This window comes from Larus michahellis, chromosome 2 (assembly GCF_964199755.1).
Source record: "Larus michahellis chromosome 2, bLarMic1.1, whole genome shotgun sequence".
Classification (NCBI taxonomy): domain Eukaryota; kingdom Metazoa; phylum Chordata; class Aves; order Charadriiformes; family Laridae; genus Larus; species Larus michahellis.
The window spans coordinates 98487791-98507452 of record NC_133897.1 but is presented as its reverse complement, the minus strand read 5'-3'; the positions used below and the strand labels follow the sequence as shown (position 1 = coordinate 98507452).

At 36.5% G+C, this 19662-nt stretch overlaps 1 protein-coding gene across 3 annotated transcripts in view; it reads left to right on the top strand.

Annotated features, from left to right (window-relative positions):
- Positions 1-19662, top strand: part of PTPN3 (protein tyrosine phosphatase non-receptor type 3) — a 133184-nt gene that overhangs the window by 93511 nt on the left and 20011 nt on the right. For all 3 annotated transcript variants that reach the window (XM_074576352.1, XM_074576353.1, XM_074576350.1), the window contains exons 15-23: positions 3678-3701; positions 5731-5929; positions 6855-6932; positions 7929-7985; positions 12655-12811; positions 14557-14723; positions 17570-17660; positions 17929-17990; positions 18852-18998. In XM_074576352.1, the coding sequence (XP_074432453.1) occupies positions 3678-3701; positions 5731-5929; positions 6855-6932; positions 7929-7985; positions 12655-12811; positions 14557-14723; positions 17570-17660; positions 17929-17990; positions 18852-18998 (982 nt within the window). The remainder of the gene's footprint in view (positions 1-3677; positions 3702-5730; positions 5930-6854; positions 6933-7928; positions 7986-12654; positions 12812-14556; positions 14724-17569; positions 17661-17928; positions 17991-18851; positions 18999-19662) is intronic.

Here is a 19662-nt window from a genome sequence, read left to right as displayed (position 1 = left end):
TTTTATCCTTAATTTATAATCATACGTAGATGGGTTCAGTTCCTTGTTCTTACAATAAACTGCATTTCACAAGAGTCTGTTGCCCTTATTCATGTACTTCAGTCTTTCTCAAGGAAGATGTTCTAATGCTAGGTAGTGGATCTCAGAACATTTCAGTTAGTTTCAAGTTAGGGTTTTAAGACTACTACTAATAGACTTTTATGAGTTTTACTGTGCTTTTCTGCTCAAATATACATGAAAACAGTACATGTATATGCTTTGCTTACATGTAAACCTTTCTTTTTAAATATACATCCTTATTAAAATGTACTATGCTTTTCTTGCCAGTTCAAAAAACAGTCATTTCACATCCAAAAAAGAAAGTCTCAAAGTTGAATTGCAAATCTGTGATAAGACAAATTTTACAGCAAGCCAAGCAGTTGCAGAGTATCAGAATGTATGAAACATTTATGGAAAGTCAGTAAACTGGAATATCGTTCATAGAGGCAATGCAGACTAATTCAAATTTTCCTTTTATATGGGTGATGGCAGCAGCTTACAAATGTGGATGTTTGGAATTTATAGAAAAATCATTGGAAAACTTGTGTATACCATGAAGTCTGCAAGTTTTTCCTGTAATGGTACTCTTAAGTATGCAGTACAAAGAATCTACATGGAGACCTTACACAGTCATTTTGTTTGTAGAAATGCTGAACATTAACTGTGCAAGTCATTCTGTATATAAATTTCTCCAAAAGGCAGCAAAAAAAGTGTGACTAAATATTTTCTACTTATTTGGCTGATGAATAATGATCCCAGTTTTAATGGTGAGCTCTCAGAAAAGAGGTGGTAAGGGAAGTGCTGGCACACTTGGTCGTCCCAGCCCTGCAGGTGTTAGAATAAAAGAAGCTTTAAGAACTTGAAGAACACCACAAGGGCATAAACCTACAGATGTTTCCTTCAGTTGTTTTTAAAGTGGGAGGGAGGGGGGTTGCTACAGTTCTATTGTTTCAGTTGTCCCTTTTCTCTTGGGGTTTTACTCTGCTGTAGTTTATCGTCCTCAGTTCTCAGAATAGCAGAATTCCCTGGTAGGGCACACTGAAATGGGGAGGAGTGGTCTTCCCTTAAGACCTGTTCTTTTTGTCCTCCTGACAGAAGAGGAAAGTTATATTATTTTTTCTTCAGGGCAAAGAGTTTTATTATAAAGATTGTCACTAGCAGAGCAATCCACAGTGAAGGAAAGATTGAAATGGCATCATTTTAGATATATTGTGGAGTAAGGAAGAGTTCTAAAGTGGTGCTTGTTAGCTTCATCAATGGAAAGCTTAATCTCCTTGCAAGGAAAGGCGCTCTTTCTTGATGAAAAAGTTGAATGGCTGGTCTGGTGAGTGTTCTTCTTTATTGACTTAAAATATGGTCCTTGTCCTGTGTTGTGAAATGAGGAAGATACATTAGTAAAATGTGGAATAATGTATAGCCAGAAAAGATCATCTAATTATTCATGTTAACATATCAGTGAGTAATTAAATGTTAGAAATACTATTTAAGTTGCGGAGATCAAAATTCTGCAGCTCTAGTGTGCTGAGCTACTAAAGACTTTAGGAAGACACAGCTGCATTGTCCCTGATGAATTCTTTTAAGCACTGAATTTGTTCGCTTCCTAGGTCAAATTTTTGTTTACCTTTTTTCACTTTAAAAGGTTACAGAGTGATTCAGTAACTCTTTCAGAGCTGGTATGGTTGAATTCAAGTGCAATAATCCAACAGATAAACCTTCAGCAAACATTACTAAGAATTTATATCCCACATCTAAGTCTCTGAATGTATTGGCGAGATGATGAAAAATTTGCTCTATGTGTATACACGGTATATGAATGGAAGATCAAGTTGTTTTCTTTCTCAAATAACCTCACTCTACTCGGGGGGCGGGGGGGGGGGGGGGAAGGGGAGATATATTAAGATAGGGATATTGTGTCTGTTTGCATCACAGTTTTACAGATAGTAAATTTTTGGGGAAGGCTTTTGGAAGGGGTTAACTTATGGCAATGTGAATTCTACATTGAATTCAGTAATAGAGCTGTAGCTCTGCTGTGGCAAAACATAGAAAAGATGTGCAGTTTCATTGTGCTTTGCCTCAGAAGGAAATCAATTAGCTTAAATGAAAATAAATCCAATGTTTCTTTATTTTTAGCATGACTTCCTAAGGAAATAAGGCTTATGTCATTGCACTGCCTGTCTGCCTCTGTTCCCACTTTAGAATGTCTGGACGATTGCAGTCAAATCTAATGTAGGCATCGAGTTTTCAAAGGTACAAAATTTTCTACAAGATTAGTGAAAGTCAGTGACTAGGCAGAAAAGAAAACCTTAAACTGATCTTGTCCTCTCACTGAGCAATTACAGTACAGGTTCAATGGACGTTCCCAAAGGATCTGCTGTGCACTGCTGGGGGTACTATGGGGATTGCAAACAAGGAGAAATAGAGGTATTTGTGGGAGAGCGGGGGTGATGGATGTCAGTGGAATCAGAAGGGGGGCATGACTGCAGTAAAAAAGGAAGAAGTGTAGTGCTTTAAAAAAAATAATAATTAAAGTACACATAACCCAAACCTCCACAAATTTGTAGGGAATCAAGCTTTACCATCCCCGCCTCTCAAGGAAGAATTTCTTCATATTGTAGAATACATGTAACTTAACTAGACTAATACTGCTGCTATTTTTACTGTAGTTTTGATGAAACATAGTACGTAATTCTTAGTATTGAGGGGTTTTTAGGGAACAACAGTTGGAATTTTAACTGTATACTGTGAATTCCCTCCTACAACTTGACAATTCAACAATTCTGCATTCAAACCAGACTACTTGTGTTTGTATTTTTCCAGCATGGACTTATATCGCTCCAGGTTTTTTGGTTATTACTTAATCAAATTTGTAAAGCTATCCCATCTGCCTTAAACTTACTTTGCTTTGCAAGTACCCTTTTGGTAACCTTTACTTTAAAATTTGTCTTAGTGTCACACCTATTGTTTTAATTGATGTAATATTGTTTAGCTCGCTATTTCAGGTGACTTCTGATGGAGTTAATTGAATGCCTTGGAAAATGCTATGTAGTGCAAATTTTGATTTCTTTTGCATGCTAGATTGTCCTCATCTGTGTAACCACTTCTGCTTTAGTTATGCTTTGTCTTAAAGTTTTCTGCCTACATCTGTTCTGCTCTTGCATTACGAGAACATGTAAGAAAATTCATGTTTCTGAAGCAGCCTATGCTCATTTTTTGTTACCTATACATAAAGATTTTGCCACGTTTGAGTTTTAGAAAACACAGTCAGTGACATCTGTAGTCATCGTGATCTACACTTAAAAGTTTCTTAAATGATGTAGTGTGTCATACTAAATTGCCTCTGTAAACTCCAACATAGTTCAAGTTGCAGTAGCAGATGTGTGTTGCCTGTAGTTGGGCTTGTGCCAAAAGTGGAAGTGAGTGGTTAAAGCCGTCCTGGGATTTTTGTCGAGTGTGTCATATATTTCATAATTGTCTGATTCAGACTTTCAGCACAGGATTAAGTATTCTTTAATTTACTGTGAGCACACCTTTTGGCTTTTGTGCAGGCGTTTTTATTTTTTTTTCATTAGAGTTCAGTTATTGTTTTCCTCAAGACTTAACTTATGTTCATTTACTGTTTTGTTTTGTTTTTTTAACAGGTCGTCTGAACAAGAATCGCCAAAGTGAGTTTTCTTTGAACTTTTCTACTATGGCATCTCTAGCTTTAAGATATATAATAAAATACATAACTTGAACTGATTTTTCAAAGTATTGGTATTGTATGGTTAGAAGACACAAATAAACATATAAACCAATGAAGATTGTAAAGATTTGTGGGGGGAAAAAAAAATATTTTTTTTCGACCAGGATGTGGAAATTCTTAAGTCCTAATACACCCCTAGTCACTATTAACAAAAAAGTTGGTTAAAAACTGATGTAAAAGATTAATGATGCAAAAATCCACTGGCGGTTTTATCTGGTAACTCTTTATGTAGTGTCAGAAAGCATTAACTGAAAAAAATTGTCATATTTTTCTGATACTGTTATTTTTTTCTACACTGAAAAATCATTATGATCTCTAATCTCAACTTGTAAGTGAAATGTCTGTTGTTGGGTTTTTTGTTTGTTTTGTTTTTTCAGAACATTGCAATGTTCTGAAAAAACTCTTAGGATATATTTACATACAGTGTTCCTACTTGCTTACCATTGACCTCACAGGCATCATGACGCGTCCTGGAAGCTATCAGATAAAAACGACATCAGAAATATTATGGCAAGAATAAGTTTCCTTGATGGCACCTTTCAGAATGTTTGTGTTTGTTGCAGTCAGATTTCTATAAGCCGAGAAATAAGTGTTTGCATTATTAAAGTTGGCTGCAATGTGAGTCCTGTACATTAAAAGCCTAAGCTACATTCCTCTATAGTGTAGTATTACTTCTTTTTTGACAGCTAGCAGTTGCTGCTGGAAACGGTTCAGAAAAGCTCACATACCTAGCTAGACTAGTACCAGGGCAGAGATGAATGTTTGAATTTACAAATTTCGGTGCCAGGGTTTACTTACATATACTTCTGCTACTTTAACCCTGTGAGAATTTGATGTTGCTTTTAGGGATAAACTGCCATAAACAACTAACAGCAGGTGTACTTCCAAGGATCAAATATGCTTCATTGCAGTGCTGGGTTGTCAGTAGCAGCGCAGAGTATTCTTGCAAAAGGTACTGCCACTGAGCATGATGATCTGTCATGTAAGCGCAAGGTCTGTCTGCAGTTGGGTAATACAAGTAGCTAGGACTCAGTTTTTGCCATACGCAACACGGTTAGTGATATGAAACACTGTCTGAGCTACACCTGGGGTTTCCCCAGCACAGAGGTTTTCACAAAGTGCGATGTAGTGTTTATAAAGACGGATCTGTTCATGCGTACGGTATCTGTGAGTTTGATCTAATTAAAGAAGGGGTTTAGTTGTATTAGACAGAGGTCTGCACTTCATCTTCTTCAGAAGAGGGCATGTAACGAAATGAATGTTTGAATTGTCCTGGAGCATGACCAGGCAATTTCGCCAATTCTAAGAATTTAGGTGTTTGTTTACTCACCCATTTATGTTATCCTTGAATTTTAAAATTCTTGACTGACTTAGCCAAGTCTGCACCCCCATTTAATTCTGGGTCCTTCATGGTTATAGCTGACTGGATGACAGAATATATTAACTGTCATTAAACCTTTCATTGTCACTATTTCTCTGACAATTTGCTATGACTTTTCCGCAAAGCACCTTCTTGCGGAGGGATAAAATTGAGATGGCAGTCATGAGAGGGAGGAATGAAAAGTGCTTTGCAAGAATGAGAGTGGAATCATGGCAGAAGGTTTTCATGAGTAGGATTGGCAACTGAAGCGTCTTTTCCCTGGGATTCATCTCTCTTCCTGTTACTGTGATTTCCTGTACCACAGCAACAGTGCATTTCATGGATACATCCAAATACTATGATTATGCTACTCTTGTTTTGTCCATTCTTCTGGATGTTCGCTGATCAAATTATAGATTTAGATCATACTCCCAATCCTGTTACCCTGCACCTCAAGAAGTGGTTTTAAATCTAAAGTACAGAGTTGGCTTGCTCTTAACTGGGCCGTACATTTGGATGTTTTGCTATTTAATTTAAAAATCTGGATAACAATACCTTTGTAATATTTATTTTTGTTTTTTAAATGAAGGAATGTATTGGGAAACAGTCCAACACGGAGTTCTCTGACCCGTACCTCACCTAAAGCCTTGGCTCAGTCTCCCAATGGAGTTGGTAACATTTCTGGCTCTTACGCGTTGGAAGGGGTCGATAAACAGTTCTTAGAAACATATGACAATATTACAAAAAGTAACTCGACAGAAGATTCCTGTCAGTACTACTGTGATAAGGTATGTCTGATTTCCTTCTTTTAAAGTCAAAACTAGTACTAAAGGTAGCTTTGAACTGTAGATTAACAACCAACAAAAAGTGTGGTTATGTTCCATGATGAGCGTATTTTATGCAGTAATAACAATAAGTCTTGCTTTACTATTCAGGCTTATCCAAGATTGTGTACAGTATGATAGGCAAGCCTATCAACTACATTGATTTCCATAGTGTCCAGGTTTCCACAAGCATCACCAGGGGAAGTTCCTCGTGGAATGGGAATACTTAAGTGATTAAATCTTATTCCTCCAAGGAAAGATCAGATAACTCAAGCTACTGTACGTCTTAATAGCAGGCACAATTCTGTGCTGGCTAGAGTAGCTCCTCCCAGCTGGCGCTATGGTAGTGGATCATTCCTCCCCTTTTTCCAGCCTGTTCCAGAGTGGTGCCAAACAGCCTCCAAACCTGCCTGTCCAGTAGCTGCTGCCAACTTTAATCCTTCTGACTGGTGGATCGCTTGCAAAGATACCAATGCCCTCATTTACAGGAGAAAAACTGGGGAAGAAGTAGTAACTTCATAGTCCTTAGAGCAGAATTGGTTCAAATGTGTAGTGCCTAATGTTTTTTCCTTCTAAGTCTCCTTTAGTAAAGACAAGACATCGAAAATTTTAAGAGGAGCTATCAGTTGAGAAAGCTAAGATGAGAGTAACAGTGTTAGGACACAGCAAGCAGAGAACATATTCGCTGTTATGCGCGTTGCTATTTTCACAATCTAAAAGGTTACAATCGTGAGTATATTCTGTAACATTAGCTTCTTCCTATTTTAAATATGGATTTACATAGAGTATTCTTGGTCAGCACATCTAAATTTGGATGCACTATTTTCTAATTTGCTGCTATTTTCCTTTAAAAATTGGAAAAGTTTTGGTTTGGTTTTTTGTGTTGCAGAATGACCTAATTGAGGGAGATTTACTTTTGGTGCGTATCATACCAGATGAAGACGGGAAGTTTGGATTTAATCTAAAGGTAAAACAGTAATGTTTTAGTTATTTTTAAATGCTTTGTAGAGATGCTATGCTTTGACTCTGTGATTATTTTTCATTTTTAATGCAATGTTTTGGAGAAAGCAGTATATTCTACAGGCATTTCTTATGGACCGAGAGTTTTTATAAGTGGCAGCCTAATCCTTAAATGCTAAAACAACATTTACAGAAATAAGCCTCTGTTAGTTCTGTGGCTTTTAGTTGCATACGCTATGGACATGCCACATTTCCAAAGCAGATTGCCTGTTTGGCTGCTTAAATATGAACTTGGAAGTCTAATTTAAGACATCAACGTTTATACATTGGACCTCTGTATTATAAAACAAGTTAAATAGTTTGTACTGTCCAAATGAATATATCTATTAAAAATAATATTGGAAAGGTGAAAATTAATTTATGAAGAAAATGGAAATTACTGTTGGTAATTGACGATTGTAAATTTTTTACATTCCCTCACTGAAATTCCATTTAAGCAGATAGAGTAGTGTAAAGTAGCCATAGTATCAAAATCAGGGCGGAGTTTGATCTTGGGCATTTATTGGCGGGGCAGTGATAGAACATCATGTAAAGAGAATAAGGGATACAGTTGTCTGGAGCTTTGATCCTACCCGATCCCTTGCAGGTTCATCACAACACCCAAGAACACTGTCCACCTTGCAGGTTCAAGTACTGAATTAGGCTTGCTTGAAGGGTAGGGTTATAATAAAAGCTGCATTTGATCTGTTTATTGCCTATTAAAATATATGGCCAAGCAAAGACTCTGAGTCTAGTTTACTGGAAATCAGTCCATTAAAAACATTAAAAACACCACACCCTCCCCCCCCATTTACTGATGAAAATTCAGTCTTACTACCCCTGCCTGTAATGGCAGAGCATTAAGTTCATATAAAACCAAAAATAAGTGGTTACTTGTTTTAAATACTGCTTATCCTTATTATAATGATATACTTATGATTGTTATTACTTGCCATTCCTCTAGGGTGGTGTGGATCAAAAAATGCCATTAGTGGTATCAAGAATAACTCCAGGATCACCTGTAAGTAAATTCTTAAGACTTTTAATCCCTCCCTTTATTACTCCCTCCACCACTCCCACAGGTCCATACACATAGGAACTGAGAAACCCATAAGCAGTATGAGAGAGCAGCTGAGCTATTCTCTTTAGAAATTGATTTGACCAGTAGTCTCTTAAACCACAGATGAAAAGATGTGGAAGCATTAGCCAAACAAGATACCAGTGGAAGGCATGTTTATTTCCCCCTGTCATCTCAAAAAGTGCGTCTTGAACTGGAAAATGTTTGATGAGGGGCAAGAGCAATGACTGAAGATATGGAACAGTGCTCATTAAAGAAGTGAGTAGTCTGGATCCCTGCAGCCTAGAAAAAAGATCTAGTGTAAGGGACATGTAGTAGAGATCTGCAAGATTAGGAGCACTGTGCACAGAGGATTCCTGTGTAGAAGAACTACAGGCTATCAAACTAAGGTAGTGAAAGTCGGATTCTTCATGCTTAGTGAAGTAGTTCTTCATGCATAAGATAGACCTATGAAACTCCTTGGCAGAGGCTGCTGTAGTTAAAATAATTTTGCGGGCGATCAGGAGAGGACAAATAGTTGGGAGAAAAACCTGCAAGCAGTTACTGAATAGGCAAATGACAATAGGCTGAGGAAATCCTTCGGGCTAAAAATATTTGTAGGACGGGAAAGTACTTGTAGGGGACAAAGGGTGCAGAATATGTTTGCTCTATTCTTATGTTGCCATGGATTTTTTGCTTGTTGGAAATATTTATGGACTAGGTAGAACACTCATGAGAATCAGTACAGCCATTGAATTCTTCTGCTGAATTGTGAAATAATAGTAATATAACATCTTGGTAATTTTTTAAATAAATAATTGGTGCATATATTTCTGAGGACATATGCTGTTCTGTCTCAAATTTTTTTTCACTCACCTTCTTCCAAAGTGTATTTCCCAACTCTTATAATTTCACTGCAAACTTGATAGGAAATGTTGCTGGGTTAATCCTAAAACTCTGATGCACTCTGTGTCTTGTAGACTCTTTGGAAATTTGATAACAGTCACAGGACTGATACCTATGTGTCATGATGTAAATCAAGCCAAACAAGATTGTCTGAGAAGTTGTTTTTGTCACATAGATGATTTGTGGCTTGACTTTTGCAGTGCATAGCACTCGTTTATGAACTACAATAATTATTGAAATAAAAGAGTAGTAGGAAATTATCAGTATTGGTCTGGTTTGATTTTTTTTTAATCTTGGCCTGGAAAAGGACCAGTCTTCTAACTTACAGACTTCATTTAAGTGTCTCCAGTTAGTGGCATAGGCATAGATGCAAGTGGCCAGTTAGCTCTCCAGCCTTAGTAGGAGACCAAGCTTGCCACCAAGCGAGCAAGTTATCAAGGGTCAGGGAATAAATTGGAAAAAGTTACCCAATAAGGTATACTCAACAGTAGTTGTGTGATAGAAATCACATCGTGTTACGGCAAGAGGAAGAAAATAGACTTATTTTTAGACCATAGCAGTATTAACATTGATTACATTGTTTCCCATAAACTAAATTTCACCTGTTCTTGACTGTTTAATGAAATTAAGCTGATACTTGAAAGTTCAAGTTAAGCAGTCAATGGAATGCATTTTTACGTTATTTTAGCTCAATGATTCCTTTCCTTCATTGTAGTTGCCTAGTATTTTAACTTGCTCTAGATTCACTTATTACCTTGTAAATTGTCCTCAGGGATGCTGTTTGGTAATATTATTTGCTAAGATTATTTCTCAGGTTTGTAGGTCACATTTTCCCACTTTCCTACAAAAAGTACCATATTTTTTGTGGAGGAGGGGAAGCAAATCTACTCGCCAAAATAAGGCAGTATTTTCCCTTTCACATCCTAAAGTTCTTTTAAAAATCCCCCTCTAGTATAGGAGTAATCTAGTATGCCGGGAAGATTGTAGGACAGAGTAGCCAAAATTGTTGTAGGAGAGCATGATATCTAAAGGACAACTGTTTATTGCATCTGTTGGGTTTTTTTTTTTTAACTAAAATCCTATACTGATTTTTTTTCACAAACATTATTAATGTCCTAAGGTGCTAAGGAAGTTGTCATGGTTTTATTTAACAGAACTTCTCATTGAAAAATTGTATGCATGCTTCTTGGAGCAATAACAAGGTGATTAGCATAAAATGAAACATTGGATGTGTCAATGGGACGGGAAGCCTTTAACGTAATTAATTGTCTGGAAAAGCTCAGTATCTGAAAAATCTACAAATTATGCTTACATAGAAGGAATTAATTCTCCTTCAAGATATATTTTATATAGTCAGATGATTCTAGTAAGAGAGTGGAGGCATTAACATGTCACATGATTAATAAAGTTTCTTTGAGCAAAGACATTAATCTCCTGTAATAAAGAATAATAGCCAGCAACCAGCCAAGAAATCTAAATTATAGACAAATATAGGAGATCAGAAACCATTCCCTCCATGTTCTTGTTGACTTTTTGACTCTGCTAGACTGACCTGATATGGTCTTTATGTCACTTATCTTTTAAAATAATTATATTTCAGAGAGAATAATTTTTATCTCAAACAATATTTCAGAGTGATTAAATCAATCATTCATAGTTGCATTCTTCAGTCTTGCCTTCGTAAATTGTAGAATATGTGGCAAGGGAGTCTTTTGGAGAGCTGTGAATACCTACTTAAATCAGTGTTAAAGAACACCATGGCTGTTCCTAATTAACATTCTTTTTCTGTTTACATTTGCCTTTTTTATTAATCATTGTCAATCTTCCCTATTCTTCATTATTTTCTTTCCTTATTTCTTTGGAAAAAGTTGTGGGAAACTGTTCAATTTTAAAATTTTTAAGCAGCTTTTCTGCTTGGGATTTTTTCCTCTTGCATACATCTCTTATTCCCTTCTCCTTTATCTGTTTCATGGCACTAATACATGTCTTAAGTTTTCTTTCCTTTTATTTTATTCTGACACAAGTGGACCCCAATTTATTTTCTTTTTCATATCCTTGCCTCTTTTTTTTTTATTCTGCATTTTTTTTCTTGTTGGCTCTTTCATTACTACTTTCCATCTCCTCCTACTTTTTACTAGGTAATATAGTACATCACTGATGAACTTGCTTTAGGAGCCATCAGTGCAAGGCATAACCAGGATCAGGTCCAATTAGAACATCTTGTTCACATTTTGGGGGTTGGTGATGTCTTTTTGATAGGGCTAATAATATTGGATGAATAAAGTTCAGGGAACCTGTACAGGCATTAAGGAAATGCAGGGAACAACTATGAATAGAGAATAACAGTAAAGGTCTGTCTCATATAACAAATGAAATGGAGTGTATATGTAATTATGTCACTCTTGTTTAGCTGTTTATTTCCTAGACAAAATAAAAATTAGGATAGCAATGAAAGTAAAATTGTTACACTACTTGACACTCAAAAGTTGTAGAATCCTGCACATTCATATTACAGAATCACAGAAGGCTGAAAGGGACCTGGAGGGTAATCTTGTCCAACCCCCTCTCCTCAAGGGTCACCTAGAGCAAGTTGCCCAGGACCGTGTCCAGATGGCTTTTGAATACTCCAAGGTGGGAGACTCCACTATGTCTCTGGGCAGCCTGCTCCAGAGCTCAGTCACCCTCAGAGTAAAAAAGCACTTCCTGATGTTCACGTGGAGCCTCCTGTTTTAGTTTGTACCCATTGCCTCTTTGTCCTGTCACCGGGTGCCACTGAAGAGAGCCTGGCTGCATCTTCCCTTAAAGTATTGATATACGTCGACAAGATCCCACCCTGACCCTTCTCTTTCTACGCTAAACACTCTCAGCTCTCCTCCCTTAATCATCTTTGTAGCATCATCTTCATACACTGGTCATAGTTTGAATTGCTTTGCACTGGACTTAGAACAAGAGGTGTGACAGAAAAAAGCCAAACAATCTAAATTGTTGTGTCCAAGACAAGACATAACGCAAGTTTTCACGTGTGATGGGGAAAACTTTGTTGTAGTGTTCTCTGCAGCACAGGTAGAAAGAATTTGTCACAAATACAGGGTACTTGAGCATCGTAGGTTGAATACTTACCCACACCTTCCTATTAAAACTTTCAGTGAATGAAGTGAGGAAGAATGTTCTCTATTTGTAGATATTGTTTCATATCCACCAAACAAGAATGTGATAAATAACAAAAATGTGAAATGTCTATGGATTTCTTTAAATTTTAAAAAGTGCATGCCTGGGGAATGTCATGTTATTTAAATTACATTCATCGAAGTCATGTTTGGACTTCTCAGTATTCACTGCATAAAAACTGAAGGGCGTTATCTCATGTGCCCAAAACACTTTTTCCAGAAATTAATTTGCAAATGGCTATAACCAGTGTTTGTTGAGGCTTGGAGTCTGAAATCTGATTTTTAAGACCAATCTGATGATGGCTGTTTGATAAATACAAATTCTTTTTATGGCTATCAATATGCTGTTTGAACTGTTTCTCATCTTCATTGAGGGGCTTTGAAGCAAGAAAGACAGCTTTAGATCTGAACCTTCTGATAGAACTTCTGATACAGAAGATGGAACCTTGTCAGGAGAACTCTGAAGTCTTTGCTTACGTGATGAACTTAATATCCTGATGTATTCCTGCTTATATGACTGGATGCAATGACATTAATGTGTTTCTTTGGTCTTGAAACAGGCTGATAAATGCATTCCAAAACTGAATGAAGGTGATCAGATAGTATTAATTAATGGCCGAGATATCTCAGAGCACACGCATGACCAAGTGGTCATGTTCATAAAAGCCAGCAGAGAATCTCACACAAGAGAGCTTGCACTTTTGGTCAGACGGAAAGGTAACTGGGCTAATTTTATTCACTTTTAATGTTTTTGAGACTGTTGCTCTTATGCTTGGTGTTATACCCTCTTCTGTTTACATAAATGTGTTCTCAGTGCACTGGGAATAGGTCTGTGCTAAAAAGTAGATCTCCCTGGATTTGAACTAGTTGTACAAATAGTTTTAACTATGTAAGTTCTTACCACTGCAACAAAGAATACATTGAGTTAGAATTTCTTAATTTTTAAGTCTAAAAATCTATAAGAACAAATAGTCCCTTGAAAAAGTGTTTTTTGTTTGTTTGGGTTTTTTGTAAATATAGCATAATTTCACAAATCCCCAGTTGCGGGTTTGCAAATACCCATGGGTGGTTCCTCAGCACAATTATACAATGAAAGAAGTCAAGTAAACTTCTTTTGGGTTTCGGTTTGTTTTTTTTCTTTTCTTTTCATTCTTAGAGTAGACATTTTGTGACAATACTGAGCTTAACCCGTGTTGACTACTTGCTCAGCTGCTGCCAGCAAACAGAAGACAATCTCTGAAATATGCAGGGTCTTAAGCCTGTATATTTAAAATTTGGGGAACCCATCCAGCTCAGTTTTGCTTGCTCCATATTTAAATACATGCAGATCCCAAGAGCTTCTAGTTTATTATTTACTTTCCTTAAGAGCTCTGATAAGGTCTTAACGCACACGATTATGGAAGGGCTTTGCACAGAGTTTCTGATTACATTAAAACTGAAAAATCTGAAGGGATTGTGCATCACTGGGAAACAGGAGGGAATAAAACTGCCTAAATGATACGTACTTCTGTAGCATTTGCTTTATTTAAAATTTTTTGTGTTTCTAGGAATACAGATGTGCTCTTGGTCTTGTTTTCCCTAAACAGTCCTGCACCTATTATAGAGCCAGCAGAAAGGACTATAATGCAGCATTTAGTCTTCCCTTAACTTTTCCAATCCCCTTCCTACTTGCAGATAAGAGAAGTCTGCTCTTAGCTAAAGATAACCAGTGGCCCCATGCCAGTCATTTATATAGGCATGAGTATGAACCGGTCCCCATTTTCTGAAGTTTGGCCATTCTGATGACTGCAGAGAATAACCACTGGTGAACACGCTTGGTGATACAATAGCAGTTATAGAGACAGAACTGCTGTGTAGATTAATTCATTAATGTTTGTCGTGTTCATCAACATGTTAGCAAGCAATGTCATAGAAGACTGACTAATAATTTTTTTTTGTAGTTTATTGAGTTAGTGCCTTCAACGTTAGCATAAGAAATTGCAAAAGGTAATTCAGTTGCTCCTCTAATGGCAAGGTGAATGGCAATGGTACAATGTGAGTATGTTTGTGTTCATTTCGCTGTTGAGGGTCCAAACTTATGTAAACTTCTTACAGAGATATTCCATTAATTATGGTCTAAACTTATTTTAGGCAATGCTCATTTGTATTTTACCATGGTGGATGTCCATTCTGTAGGACAAAGTTGCAGGAAAACACTTTGTGCTTCGAAGTCAAGATCTTTGCTTTCATAGATAGGCACCTTGAGGAGTTACGTTTTCTGAAAGGTCATAAGGACATTTCAGTCTTAGTAGTTTCCACAGTAATATAGTATATAAAGAAATGCAGTTAAATGTATTGCTGTTTGCTTTCCTGAGGCCCTGTCTTTGCAGGCTTTGTTGTTCTTGCAAGCTGGTAAATTTTAATGTGTTGAAAACACATTAATACTGTATGTAACCAATTTTAATTTTCAATACATTTTTCAGTGGTTAAACAGTTTGTGGAGCCTAAATCAGAAGACGAAGCTGATTCCCACAATCTCCCAGAATCTCTTCTTCCTATCTGTTCTGATTATGGTGGTGATACACTGGAGGAGTCTATGGAGCAGCTAAGGAAAGGGCTGGAAAGTGGGTCAGTCCTTATTCAGTTTGAGGTAGGTAACACTCAGCTCTCAAATGCCATTAATATAGACCAATAGCTGTGACCAGCAAGTACTATAAGAGCTTAATTAACTGGAAATCGCATTGCTTCCATTCAGTCTTATCTCAAGAGAGCAAGAATATGACTTGCCCAGCAGTTTTACCCTTCACTACTTATTATAGGGAAGAATTAGTTATCAGTCTTGCATAAAACATCATCTGGTGAGAAAAATGTGTTTTAATGAATATGTTTTTAGCTTAAGTACCCAAAGCTCACTAAATTAATATTTTCTTCTTAATTATTTTGTTGTGTAGAATAGTGAGGTTTTGACAGAGGTCGGTCTTGTACTTTGTTTCTTTTTAATGTGTCACTCGGTGACACTTCTAAAACATCTTTTATACCTTAAGTTAGGGTTTCAGGTTCTCTCTTGCGGCCTTCTTTCACAGAATAGCAGGAGCAACTTGACGATTTGTCATTATCTGCTCTTAGAGGTTGATTTGAAAGTGTTGGAGTGTTTATTTCCATTTCCAGGACATTTGTAATGTCCAGTTCTGTGGTGTTTCTCCCTGCTGATCTAAAACATTGATGGTTACTTCTTGGGCAGATTACCTCATAGGTGAGATTCCCCTGTATACAGGATGAAACTTAGAAGATTGCTGTGTAGATTAATGAATTAATGTTTGTCATGTTCTTCAGTGTGTTAGCAAGAAATGTCATAGAAAACTGACTAATAAAATGTTTTTATAGTTTATTAAATTAGTTCCTTCAGTGTTAGTGTAAGAAATTCCCAAAAATAATTTATCTGCTTCTCAAGTGGCAAGGGAGTAGTACAGTGTATGCATGTTTGTGTTTGTTTTGCTTTTATGGATCTAAGTATTTGTAGTAACTGTGGAGAAACCCTGGTTATTATGACTTGCAAATTTCACATTGAGTTCTGGAGTAACCCTTTCTGATGCTGAAAACTGTAGAAAAGCAATACGATTTTTCCCCATTTTGATATTTTTCCTTTGCTGGTTCTTCAAATGCCGTAAGATTTAACGGTGGTGGCTGAAGAGTTGCGGTATTGCTTATTGCATAACCACTACTTTTTATGAGGTTTGCTTTGTTTCCAACGTTTCTGAGAGTTAAGATTCCCCTTTTTTTAATGAATTGTAGACTAAGGTTCATAGCTGCTTTCCAAAATCCACAGCACTGGTTGCGATGCAGCAATAGTAATGAGTCTGTTGGCCATTGAAACAGTAACTCAAAAGATATGAACTAACCTTTCAATGCTTTGTTAATCATCAAAGTTGCTGACTAAATTTGTGCACAACCTGTAATAATCTTTATAGGATATTTGATCTTTTATGACTCCTCCTGACAGCATTTATAGAATGATAGTACTGATGTTACCAAAAAAGCACAAAACCTTTTTGAAATCTAATAAACTAGGGGACAGCTTTGTTTCAGTTCATTGTGTAGTGATCTCATGTTAAGAGATGTTAAGAGATAATTGCAGTGTCACCTCATCCCCTTTGGTGGCTCTCAAACCCTCCATTCACATTACTAAAACAGTAAATAATTATCCAGTAAACTATGAATAATCAAGTTTTTCCAAAATATCTTCTTCCACTTCGGCAGAATTATAAGTCTGTCAATGGCAAATGACTTTTTGCCAGGCAACAATAATGAAGCTCCAGAATTGTTACTTAATATTGAATTATTATTTCCTGTCTCCCCCAAAAAAAGTAGAAATCACAACGTGGCTCTAGTAAAAATGGAACTTGAGTTATAACTGATAGAACCTGTTTGGTTGTTACATATATTGTCAAGTTCTCTTCTCATGTGGCTTGTTTATGGTGTTCAAGTTGAAAAACATGGTGAGCTGTGACACCAAGTCTTAGGGTTCAGTAACCTACGGTAGAATAAGCTTTTTGTGTATTGTTCCTTTTCTCTCAACCAACTTAGAGGATTTTAGCCTCCTATTTTTTTCATTCCATTTTATGTGTGGAACCATATTCTAAATGTTCCATTTTATGTGTGGAACCATACTTTAAATGTTCATTAAACATGTAAGTTATAATGAGCTCTCTGGTAAATGTTCAGTGAAGTATATAAAACTTCGGCGTAGCCATGTTAATAACCCAGTTTTAAGTTGCTTTCATGTATATTTAATACAGAAAAATTGCATTTCTTGATGTTGTTGTTGATATGTTTTTCCCCCCTCCGTACCTTGTATTGTTTTGTACAATGCATGTAATGCATTTTGACCTTAAAATTTGGTTTTGGTTATATACTTGTATGCCTACATTTACTCAAGATAAAGTTCGCAAGATAGGGGTTAGCCCAAAAGAAGGAGAGTCACATGTTAAGAGATTGTGATGCATTGAAGCTTTGTTTTTTCAGGTAATTGCAGGGTTGAATGTGATGGCTTTAGTCCAGAGAACAGAAGCTTGTTTGAATCTTTTGTATTACAGTTGATTCCAGAAAATATCGGTCTGCAGCTTTCTTTTTCTTCTGATGTCTTTTATTGCTCACTTCTTCCACCTTCAACCTCTGATTTCCTTCTGGCACACAGTTTTATAAGGAAAAGGCAACCTTGCAGGGAAACAGTTTGTATCAATGACTCTTACACTTGCTGTCTTTTTTCCTAGAAATTCTTCTAGAGATGATGATGGGCTAGTAGTAATAGAAATTCTTGTCATGTTAAAAAATATAAAAATCTCTCAAGTGAATTTTGCAGATGGTTAGGAGAAAGATTAAAGAAAGTAACTTACGATTTTTCTTTTCAGTCTGTGTGTTTTCATGTGAATCTACTTAGTGTGTGTATAGCATAATCACATCCCTCAAAATCCTACCATTTTTAATTCTGTCTTGCAGCAACTTTATAGAAAGAAACCAGGATTGGCTGTTACATGTGCAAAGGTACCTCAGAATATGGACAAGAACAGATACAAAGATGTTCTACCATGTGAGTATTAAGTACAGACTTTCTGCCAATTTTGCTTTATCCTCTAAACGATAGCTTATAAAACTGTTGTATTGAACTTCTTGATTAAAGATTTCATTATATACCCAAAGTCATATAATTGTTCGTTTTATTTTCTAAATGGTTATCTATTTTGGTTTGTATCTGCTGTTTGTGTCTGCAGTTCCTCAGGTTTTTGACTTAATAGAAGGGAAGTACGCCCTTTAATTGCTAATTTGATTCCCTCTTCATATTTTTTTTTTATGTGCAGATGATGCCACAAGGATAATATTGCAAGGAGATGAAGATTACATTAATGCGAATTACGTGAATGTAAGTCATACAGAAACCTGCATTTGGCCACTTTCTGTATTACAATAGCAGACTAAATTTAGCCTTTTTAAGAAATAAGGCGGTTTCGATTTTTATTTTTGGGATTTGTAAGCATAAAAGATGTGAAGATTCATAATGTAAAAGATGAAGTGTCTCTTGTGAAACAAATGGCCGTCTTGATACACAGTAGATGCAAGCATGTGGTATACACTGTGATATGTGCAGGCTCTTTAACCAGTAAAAATTCTTTTACCTTTCCATATACTGCAAATGCTGAGGTCGTCTCCTGTAGCTTAAAACTAAGCCTTTTCTCCTCTAGAACCACTTACGGCCTACCAACTATGCTATGTAGGGTCCAGAAAATAAAGCAGGGCCCTGATTGCCCTAATCATATGTGTAGGCTGGGAGACAGGGAGAAGAGGGACAAGTATATATACGTTTCTGTCAGATACTTAAGCTAAACACCTAAATCACAGAATTAACTATTAACTTACTGTGTCCAGCATCAGGCAATAATCAGCTTTTTCTGGTGTATTTTTGGTATACCTTGCCATTATTTCTTACTAAATATTAAAGAAAATTTGGAAAGCTTTGCAGCTTCAAGTTTTCAAGTACATTTTCACTATTAATCATCTCTTCCTAGTTCAGCATGAAGGACTATAGTATCTATAGTACACATCTGATTTAATTTAAACATTTAAAGATTTTTCACATGATAAATTGTGATCTTGATTGTCTTATTACTCAGCTTGCTGCCTTAATATTCCCTCAACTCTGTTTGAATGAAATGCTGAATTAAAGAAAAATAGTACTTCAGTAGTGAGAGCAAACTTCATATGGGATTTTTCTTTCTCTTTATAGATGGAAATTCCTTCTGTGGGCATTGTGAACAGGTACATTGCTACTCAGGGTCCTCTTCCACACACATGTGCGCACTTCTGGCAAGTAGTCTGGGATCACAAGTTGTCACTGATCATCATGCTAACAACTCTTACTGAACGAGGACGGGTAAGTGTTCAGGTTCTTTGTATGCTGAAGAAATGTACTGTGCCTTTAAACTTTTTTCCTGTTGTTATGATTAAATAACCCTAAAATAGGCCAGCTTATTCTGTTGAATCATTTCTCTGAAGGCCAGGCTTTCTGAATTGCTTAGAGGAACAGATACTCCGCAACTTTTTTTGTTATGCTTCTTTGAGACAAACCAGCTGTCTGATAAACAGAAATGACTCAAATGGATTCTGTTTTGCTGATCAGCCAGGTACTATGTGTTGTCATTTCCGCACACCCCCCCCCAACCCCGGCCCCCGAGAGTTGGGCTCCATGTGGCACTTGCTCTCCTGATGATTAAGCAGACATCTGGAAGCATTGAGCAGGTTGAGCAAAACTTGCAGTCTGGCTTCAAACAAGAGTCTGCCATTGCAGTATTTTCTAGTTTTAGTATGCTGGTGGTCAGAATTTAACCTACTTACTTTTATATATGTCATAGGTTCTTTCCTAGAATAGCTCTGATAATTCTTTTAAATCTGTTTAAATAACTTCTAGCACTCCGTTAATTTCATAATAATACACTGAAAATTAAAGCAGTATCTGGTGTATTCTGTTGTTCTTTGATTAAATGTATCCTTTGTAGTTTTAAAGATGAAGTTTTTAGATTTTTAATGTACATACAGGG